Source organism: Microtus ochrogaster, chromosome 1, assembly GCF_000317375.1.
Source record: "Microtus ochrogaster isolate Prairie Vole_2 chromosome 1, MicOch1.0, whole genome shotgun sequence".
Lineage (NCBI taxonomy): Eukaryota > Metazoa > Chordata > Mammalia > Rodentia > Cricetidae > Microtus > Microtus ochrogaster.
In genome coordinates this window covers 104,822,409-104,832,891 of record NC_022009.1, presented here as the reverse complement: position 1 = coordinate 104,832,891, position 10,483 = coordinate 104,822,409, and the positions used below count along the sequence as shown (strand labels likewise).

At 42.8% G+C, this 10,483-nt stretch overlaps 1 protein-coding gene across 6 annotated transcripts in view; it reads right to left on the bottom strand.

Moving 5' to 3' along the window:
- Positions 1 to 10,483, bottom strand: part of Dclk1 (doublecortin like kinase 1) — a 278,154-nt gene that overhangs the window by 257,002 nt on the left and 10,669 nt on the right. For all 6 annotated transcript variants that reach the window (XM_005343997.2, XM_026778638.1, XM_013348343.2 and 3 more), the window contains exon 3: positions 6,062 to 6,408. In XM_005343997.2, coding sequence (XP_005344054.1) covers positions 6,062 to 6,408 — 347 coding nt within the window. The remainder of the gene's footprint in view (positions 1 to 6,061; positions 6,409 to 10,483) is intronic.

Sequence of the window (10,483 nt, the reverse complement as noted above, 5' to 3'; positions counted from 1 at the left end):
GAGAGAGAGAGAGAGAGAGAGAGAGAGAGAGAATATTAGCAACAGATATGGGAAATCTCCTTTTCAGGTTATTTCTTACTTTTTATTTAGAAACTTTCAATTTTCACATTTTTATCTTTACTGACAGTTATAACCACAGTCAGATAATTAGTGACATTTATCACTTCCTATACTCATAAGAGGAAGCTGCAGTTTATTCTACAAACACAATTTTCTAGAAATCCTTTATGTTTTTAAATACTCATATTTATCTTGTGGATATGAGTGTTTGCCTATAGGTGTGTCTATGCACTATGTGTGTGTAGTGACCACAGAGACCAGAAGAGGGCATTGGATCCCCTGGAATTTGAGTTACAGATGGTTGTGAGCCACCATATGGGTGCTGGGAACCAAATGCAGGTCCTCTGCAAGAGCTGCCAGTGCTCTTAACCTCTGACCTATCTATCTTTCCAGCAAAGCAAAAGCAAAGGCCATCTTGTGATAGGTGCCCCTGCTAATTCTATAGACATAAGAGATCAACAAAACAGCCAAGTGGAATATTATAGCAATATTCTGCAGTAAGAATCATATGCATTGGTCTTTCCCTCTCTTTCCCTCCCTGACTGTGGAATTTTCCATTTGATATTTCCAGGCCATAACTGACCTCTTGGGTTACTAAATGCATGGAAAAATGAAATAACTGGTAAGGACGAAGGACTGTGCTTCAGCCAAATGATTCTGTAGATTTTTTGCGTAGGAAAAACAATAAATTGCTTGTTGGTGCTGTCGAGCAAGTGGTGGTGGATTTCTACAGTGTGTTGCTTACATGCAGTATCTATCAGGTAAAAATGCAGCCTCACTGACTTTTCCCCTCTGCTATCTAAGCAGGCTCTGGCACTATACATGCTATATATTCAGTGTCTAAGAATAGGCAGATCTACCTACGTTTTCCACTTAAAGATTATCTGGTTTGCTGTTGCTGTATTTCAGAGGGGGTGGAGGTGTTTGGGAAATGCCTTGCCTATGATCATCCCTGTGCAAATGACCTGCTGAGGCACTTGCTGTTCTGTGTATTTCTAAGGAAGTGTCAACAATCATGACTGTGGAAGATTTACCAGCTTCAGGCAGGCAGACTGACATTACCATAGAAGGATTCAAGAGCCTTACTATGCTTAAAGTAAACCTTATATCTCCATGGCTTAATAATTGTAAAACAGTAATATTCCAGACGACCTCCAAGAGTGATGAGTGAATAGCCAACACCGAGACACGACAGAGGAAGTGACTCTCGGGCTCTCAGGTCCTGGGAGCTTCTGTGAAATGTGGGTAAAGGAGACGCCACTTCACCGTTCGTTTGCGCATGTCTGTCTCGCTTTCTGACAGGCCCTCAGTCCAGACTCAGATAAATAGAGCACCACTGAAAATAGAGTTCGGCAAATATTTCTGTGAATTCTGCAGCCACGACAGCTGACAGCTTGATGACATGATGAGCCGAATTGTTGCAGAAGCTGGTGGCGTGCAGTGTGGAAAGAGAAGGGTTTTAGCTAAGCAATTCTGGACACCAGCTCGTGAGCCCCCATGGCCGTCTTAGCCCACTGCAGCTTCCTGTAGATACTTTAGCTAGTGGAGCATTTCCAATATGTTGATCTCCTTAGTTCCGCCTAAAAATATCTCAGGGGAAAAAAAAAGTGCCAGAGGCTGAACAAACTCTGAAGATAGGGTTTAATACAACCTGGGGAGGCAGCAATTTTTAGGAGGCCACGTGGTAGCAAGAACTCATGAGAACAGCATGTGGACTATGCCCTCCAGCGCCCGGTTCCTCTGGGGAACAGTAAACAGTGGGTACAGTTTTCACTGTGACTGCTAAAACCACAGCATCAGCTGTTCCCATCCGCATGCTGCCTAAAGATGACAGCGAAATCACTGCAGCTTGTACCCTTTGTACCCTGTCCTCACTCCTTACTAGGTAGCTACCAAAAGCATTCAAGCATTCGTTTTGTAAACAGTTCTATTTCTTCAAGGCAAAAATATTATCTTTAAATATTTATTCGTGTATTTTCCATACTGTTTATGGGTTTGATGTAGACCTGAGTTAAGCAATCAATCAATCAATCAATAAATAAATAAATAAATAAAGGAGCACAAGTCAATGAGCAGTTAGCTTAGTTGGTTAGAAGGTGGTGCTAATTAAAAAGCTGGTTCTTGATGTACTGAGTGTGCTGGCCAGTTGTATGTCAACTTGACACAACCTAGAGTCATTTTGAGGGGAACACAGTTGAGAAAATTCCTCCAGCAGTTTGCCCTCAGGGCAAGCCTGCAGTGCGTTTTCTTGATCAAGGATTGATGTGGCGCCACCCCTGGGCAAATGGCCCGGGAGTGTGTAAGAAAGCAAGCCATGAGGACCAAGCCAGCAAGCAGCACTCCTCCATGGCTTGGGGTTCGGTTCCTTCCTCCAAGTTCCTGCCTTGAGTTCCTGCCCTGACTTCCCTTAGCAATGGCACTGTACAACTCTCAGATGTATGAGTTGTAAGTAAAATAAACCCTTTCCTTCACACACTGCTCTGGGTCATGGCCATCACAGCAATAGAAACCGAACACAGAGTTAAGATGCCGTTCCCCACACTGAGTGTCACTCTGTAGGAAGGCTTGGAAGAACCTGGCTGTCTCTCAGAGGTTTATCATAACAACCTGCCTCTGCCAGAACTGTCCAAACAGTCTACTTGAACAAACTATTTATTGGGGAGATTTCCCTTTAGAGCTGAAATGATTCAAGACTCCTGGGGTTCAGAAAGAAGGACTCTATTTTTACTAATTCAAGCAAAAATTCTTTAAGCTCTTTGACTCATCTAATTCTCCTGCACAGAAAAATGTGCCTCAAGAAATACAGTCAAGTTCAGTTGTTAGAATAACTACAGTAGATATGAGATATCATCTGTCTCACTATGTATCTACCTATCTCCGTCCATCCATCCATCCATCCATCCATCCATCCATCCATCCATCCATCCCTATCCTGAAAACATTCAAATGAGATTCCTTGGGGAGAATGCTTCTGTTATAGTTTAGACATTGAACAACCTCTACAGGCTGAATTCTTTTTTTATTATTTATTTATTTATTTTTTTGGTTTTTTGAGACAGGGTTTCTCTGTGGTTTTGGAGCCTGTCCTGGAGCTAGCTCTTGTAGACCAGGCTGGTCTCGAATTCAAAGAGATCCGCCTGCCTAATTCTTAATGGCTTATTTCTCCGGCTGGTGCTATGCGAGGTGGTTGAACCATTAAGAAGTAGACTTCATGGTAAGACTGGTATTGGAGATACACCCTAGAAGAAGGCTGTGGATCCTTCATGGCCTCTTTCCCACTTTCTTTCACTTCCTAGATATTAGATGAATGGCGTTGCTCCCTTGCCTGATTTCCTAATACAGAGTTCTGCCTTGCCACTGGCCCAAAAGAATGGTCATGGATTAACACCTGCAGACCTATGAGCCAAGGTACTTTTCTCTTTATAAGTTAATGACCTCAGGGTCCTCACTGGGGTGAAGGGACACTGCCTGCCACCATTCCATTCAAAACTTTCCTGAAGAGATTTGCAGGTGTTTTTGACCAGATCTGCCCTGGTGTAGGGATTACGAGTGCAAGCCCTTGAGTGTCACTGGCTCATATCCTAACTCTACCATTTAGTGTCTTTAGACATGTTTTAAGCATGTTTTAAAATGTTTAGCAAATCATGTCTTGGTGCACTCCTCTATTTAGTAAGAACAACAATTCAATACTTGTAGGGATTAGACATGTTCATACATGCCATATGCTTAGAATCATGGTCAGTCAACCTATTGTCATTATTATACTTCAACAGTTCTGTAACATACACTGTCATAGCTGAAACCATAAACACTCTACAGCACAAGAATAATAATATCCATGTCTTCTTGGTGATTATAACGAAGCTCGGTCACATGTTTTCAAGAATCATCTGTTGATAAGCCAAGATTTGAATCCCAATCTTTGTCTCTTAAACACTGGATTATTTCCAATTACATTGAATGATTAGCTCGATTATTTACACTAGTCCATAGCAAACATAGACACTGTGAAATGTTGATGGTGGGCAAATTCAGAGAAGAAGAAACAACTCAGACATTCTATCAAATCCAGGCGAAAGTAAGTGGTTCCAAGTGTTCGCGGAAGCAGCGGCCCCTGACGACATGACTTAGTATATAGTAATTTTGAAAACTTCAAATTCTAAATGAGAAAAAGCAGAAGAGGAGGAAGACAAGGGGAATGGAAGAGGAGTACTTATAAATAATTTAAAATGATTTGGCGTTCATTACGCTAACATACGAAGTAAGAGGTTTCCTTGTAACGCTCTTCTCCACAGGCTTCACCGCTTTGCTCTCTTTCCCCTTCCCTGCTGTCCGCTGTGTCCCCTGTGTCACCCATTGCTGATACTCTCCCTCCACCCACAGCGTGTCCCATTCCCCTTTCATGGGCATGTATTTTTTGTCTTAAATTTTACTCTTTTCTGAAAACAGATAAATTCCCATCTTGAAAACAAATCACCTCAGGAAAACACAGAACTATGGAATGTTTACACAACCTGAGACGGACTTGAACATCTAAAGGTGAAGTTTGTCTCCTCGTTGCCACCATCATTCACAAGCTCATGGTGGCCTTGCTGGCTCTGATATACAGTGGACATTCAGGCCTCTTGGGCCTCGAAGAAGGAGGCTATTACCCCCATGAATCCTTAGCCACATACAAGTTTTATGAGACAAGCAGAAGCTGGTCAATACTCACAGACAACTGGCACACCCCGTCGTTCCTAATGAATTTTAATAAGTTAGGACATTTAAATGGAACCCTGGGGAAATGATTCTCCATGACTGACACTCCTTGTAGTATTGGCATCTATTCTCATTCATAAGCTTTGGCTGTGTCAGCCTTTAGGACCTTCATGAGAATTCTACTTAGTACAAGAAGTCTCTTCATTAGGAATCTAGTTTAGATTTTAAGATGAGCTAAACATGCAAATCCTTCAAATTACCTTCAAATTATAAAATGTAGTTTAAAAAACACATTAAAAGCTACATTTCAGGGATGGTGTCTGGGGGAGGGAGTTTTGCAGAAGGGTAAAAAGGCCTCCGGTAGGCTGACCATGCTCCAGTGGGTGGTCCCATACCCTTGGATGCATGAGCAGCACAAAGTGGATTCAGTGGGTTACAAATAAATAAATAGATAGATAGATAGATAAATAAATAAATAAATAAATAAATAAATAGCACAAAATTGGAAGGCAGTAAGAAGGTGGGGGTAGATCATGGAGGACTTAGGGGGATGAAGCAGGAGATGACTATGATCAAAATACATTGCATGAGATTTTTACATATTAATAAAAGTTTTGCAAAAACACACATTTCAAGCAAAGGTAAGAATGCTCAAAATGACCATCATAGACAAAAGGGCACCTTTCAGCTCCAAATGAGTAGCAAACATGCCATGCATATGATTAGTATGAACTTTTCCGGTGGTTCCCATCCTGACAAGGCTTCTCAGAGTAGCCCAGGTAGAAATACGGCATTTCTTAGCTACAGATTTTAAAGTCTCTGCAATTCCATTGACTCAGACTAATGAACATTCCTGAGACATAGAACCATACATTGTTACTTAGTTCAACAAGTGCTTGTCTATTTTTTCCCTTTCAGCCTCGGTTTCTCTCAGCATCTTAGTCGTCTTTATGGCTCTAACAGGCTTTAAAGGGCACAGGACAAACTTGAAATCAGAAGACAGAACAGCACCATTATGCTAAGCCAATAATTACTGAGATAATAAAAATGTCAATTTCTTTTTTTAAAGACAACCCCCACCCTTGCTTTGCTGGTTTTTTTTTTCTCTTTATTTTGATGAACAATCCTGTCTGGTACCAACTTCAACTAGTCTCGGATCAAGAAGTGTTTGTGAACTAGGTGACCCAGTCCCATCAAAACCAACAAAGCACGTGTTTGAGGTCCCACTGCATGCCAGGCATAACCTCACGATTTCCTGATTCTTGCCCATAAAATCAGAGTCCCCCAAACCCCACCTTACCTGCTTCCCATCCAGGGTGTACAGGCGCTTCACCACGCCCGAGTCCAGCTTGATGGCATCGGTAATGTCAGTGAGAACCTGCTCGAAGGAATGTGCCGTCTTCTTGTTCAGCAGGATCCTGACAGCCTTCCGTGGCTTCACTCCGCTTCTGATGATGGTGACCAGCTTGGGTCGAATGAAATCCTTATTCTCCCGAACCTCTGAGGGTCCCCCCTTGGCAGTGGCCAGCGAAGACACTGCCCGGGAAGCCGAGGTGGTCTTGACGTTCACGGACCAGTTGGGGTTCACATTCTTGGTGTATTCCAACTTCTTAAAGGGCTCAATGGAGCCACAGACATAGCTTTCACCTGAGGAAGAGAGGGGGATTTCAAGTTGACATCTCGGGGACCCCATTTCCTTCCTCACACTTGGTCTCTCGTGTCTCCATTTCTACGCAGGGCAAGTGGTGCCTATGACTTTCAAATCAATGAAAGAATGATTGCAAATTAACTTAAAACACGATTTCTTTTGTTGATGCAGACTAGCTTATTGTGAAGGAAAACAAAGTAAAACAAAACAAAACAAAAAACCCACCACTTCTCTCCCTTTGGTTGCTGATAGAAACACATCAATATGTATGAATCAGCTTCCAAAGGGAAACGAACTGGAAGTCAAAATTGAGATTATCTGTTGGTACATAAGAGCCTTTAAATTTTTGGCAGACTTCAAAATTAGGAGTGCTTACATCTGGTACCTGAGGTAATTGGAAAACTACAACCAAATCAGTACACAGTTTCTTAAGATAGGTAATACATGTTTAGTGAAAGCATAATACAAAATTCTGTTTAGCCAGAAAAAGTTGTAAAAGCCAGCAGAGATGATCACCCTTCTTTTCTATCGTCTACGTCATGCTGATCGAGCCACACAGGCAAGCAAGTCAGTTCAAACTTGCTGACAGGTGAAAATGAAGACAATAACTCGCCTGCAAGCTGTACCCTCACAAATGCACTCGAATACCACGAAGGGTTTATTAATCGGTGACTGGAGAATTTGCTAACGAAACACTCAGTCTGAAAATATCTAGATTAGTCACAAAAGAATACAGCACAGGTGCTGTAATAAGTTGTGAAATAAGTGATTCTAAATACATATTTCACAGGGATGAGGCAGAAACACTTTAAAAGTAAAGATTTTATTCCAGCACCCCCACCCCACCCACACCTCATTAGGAAGCCTTTGTGAGCAGAACCTGGTAACTGCAGGTAAAGTGGCCCAGGCCTCATTCGGCACAATCCATTTACTGTTATCCAAGTTCTATCATTAAACTAACAATGCAAGCGTGCCATGCCATAGGCTTAGGCAGCCACATAAAAATATCCCATCCCCAACTGGAGTTTCAAAAATAAAAAGACAGTTGCGTCTGAGTCTTAGTTTGCCTCGTATGGTTGAGGTTAAACACTAACCAAGATAAACCTGGGGAGAAAGGGTTTATTTCAGCTTCTGGCTCCATCATGGAGTGAAGTCAGGCAGGAACACAAGGCAGGAACCTGGAGGCAGGCGCCGAAGCAGAGGTCATGGAGGAGGGCGCTGCTTACTGACTTGTTCGCCATGGTTTGTGCAGCCTGCTTTCTTAAAGCACCCAGGACCGCCTGCCCAGAGGTGACACTACATCAATAAAGAAAATGTTCCCAGGCCGGGTGGTGGTGGTGCTCGCTTTTAATCCCAGCACTCAGGAGGCAGAAGCAGGCGGATCTCTGTGAGTTCGAGACCAGCCTGGTCTACAAGAGCTAGTTCCAGGACAGGCCCCAAAGCTATAGAGAAGCCCTGTCTCGAAAAACCAAAGAAAGAAAAAAGAAAAAGAAAAAAAGAAGAAGAAAATGTCCCCATAGACTAGATACAGGCTATCTAATGTGGTGTTTTCTCAGATGAAGTTCCCTCTTCTCAGCTGATGCTAGTGTGTCAAGTTGACATAAAACTAACCAGGACAACACATGTAACAACACTTATTTTGCTAAGGATTTTAAACTCTTCTTTCAAACATGCCTATTACACACCACAGAAACCTATAAAACTAAAATTTCATCCATCCCCCTTCATTGACAGAGCCTGATTGATGCCAGGTATATTTTCCCCAGTATCCAAGTAGATACCAGATGTGCATACACACATACATGTGTGTGTCCATATGTGTAAACATAGATGATGCTGGCAGCGGTGTCATTCAGACTTTGTTAAAGGATTATGGACTCATCGGTAGGATGAGCTATATAAAAATTCGGGCCCAGGACTGTCCTATGTAAGCATGTGACCTTGGACCAGTCCCTTAGAGTTCAAGGTTGCTCTATGAAGCTTCACTGAGCTCTTATGGAGGTCAGATTAGAAAGCCTGGGAATTCAGCTTACTACACATATAACACAGAGTGCTGGATTCGATCCTTAGCACTCACCCACGCTCAGCAGACAGTGGAGATAAAAGTGTCACAATGAGTAGTTGTTCTAAAAGTGGCCAGAGGCAGCTTTCCTCTTACCTATGCAGTAGGTTTGGAAGGACAACTTGAACCAGTAAGTTAGCCATAGATCAGGCTATGTGCTGCTGCGTGCCATCTCACTTGTAATCCTTACCCAGCCTCTCCCTGTGAGTCACACTGAGGCATGATGGATGACCTAGGTAGCTGGCTCAAAGTCACATGACTAGTAAAGATGAAACCAAGATTCAAAGAGTAATTGGTATGACTCTAGAGCCTGCGTTCTTACTCATGATTCAGTGTGTGTGTGTGTGTGTGTGTGTGTGTGTGTGTGTGTGTGTGTGTCTGCCTCTTAGGAGGACACTTGTCTGAGATGAGATAGAATAATAGCTATCCTTGTTAGATTTTTGATTGCCACAAGCTAGAGCTGTCTGGGAAGAAGATCCTTGACTGGGCAATGTCTCCATCGGATTGGCATTTAAGAAAGTCTGTAAGGAGATTTTCTGACTGAGCACTGATGTGGGAGGGTCCAGCCCACTGCGGGTGATGTCACCTCTAGGGAGGTGGTCCTGAGTTATTTCAGAAAGTAAACTGAGAAAGCCACAGGTGCAAGCTAGTAAGAGCTCTGAGGCCTCTGCTTCCAGGTGCCTTCACTGAGTTCCTACCCTGCCTTTCCTCTGTGACGGACTGCAGGATGTTAGCTGAAACGGACCCTTTCCTCCTCCGTCTGCTTATGTCACGGTGCTTATCAAGGCAGCAGAAAGCAGACAGAAACAGAAGAAACAGGGACCACAGCTAGGTAGCAGAAAGATGAGGGATTTTTTTTAACACTGTTTCAAAAAATTTTCTACAATGTTTATTGAAGATGTGTGTATTTCTCTTTCAGTCCTAAAAGTGTGGTGAGGTTGTAAGTCCCCAGTACTAACATCTTAGAAACTTCCAAACAGCAAAAGAAAGGAGAGAATTAATTGGAGAAATGACTCAGTCAGAACAAACAAGGCTTGGTATCATCTTGGATTTGAAAGATAGAACGGGGAGAAGTTACAGGTGATATTAAACTAGAAGCATCTTATTCCATCAGGCATCTATGTCAGAGTGCCACGGACAAGGTAGTTTACAAATGCCAAACATTTCTCTCTGGAGGTTCTAGAAAGTGGTAGTCCCAGATCGAGACTGGATTCATAGAGCCTCTTCCTGGCAGATGGCACCATCCTGCTGTGTCTTCATAGAGGGAATGGGCAAGGCAGTTCCCATAGGGATCTTTTATCAAGCATATGTTCTATTTGTGAGTCCATCCTCACGACCTAGTCACAAAGTTTCTGTCTTTTAACACCATCGCATCAATGGTTATGTTTCAACATAAGACCTTTGGAATTCACCAATATTAGCAAGCTGGTAGGTGGTGACATCACCCAAAAGATCTGTAACAGGAGAAGAGAAACAGATTCTGGACGGTTGCAAAGGGGGTGTCACATTGACACTGCTGAGTTGGATGAGACCAAGGGTTCATTTCAACTGCATACATCTAGGCAGCTAGAGTGCAGAAGAGAAGTCTGGTCTGAGGAGAGAGGTCATTATTTAATAGTGCCCTTAAAATAATGGGAACTAGTAAGATCACAGAAAATGATCCGAGACAGGAGAGTGGAGGGAGGGCACCATGTCTAAAGTGTGGCAGATAAAGAAGGAGGTAGAAATTCACAAATAGGACACCACGGCAGCAATCACTACAGCTCTACTGACAGATGCTCAGTTGTATAAACAGCAACTCAAGGAGAGACCATATGTCTACAAGGATTCAAAGGTTCTCCTACAATACTTATTCATTGCCAAGAGGGGCACAGTAACTTCAGAATTAAAGATTTACCTAAAGTTGCTGACTTTAGGTAAGGCTTGTGGACAGAACATTTCTTTGAAATGACATCCTCAGAGGGATGTAGTGTTCCTTCTGTGGGATCTCTATGCCAAACACTCAGTACCAA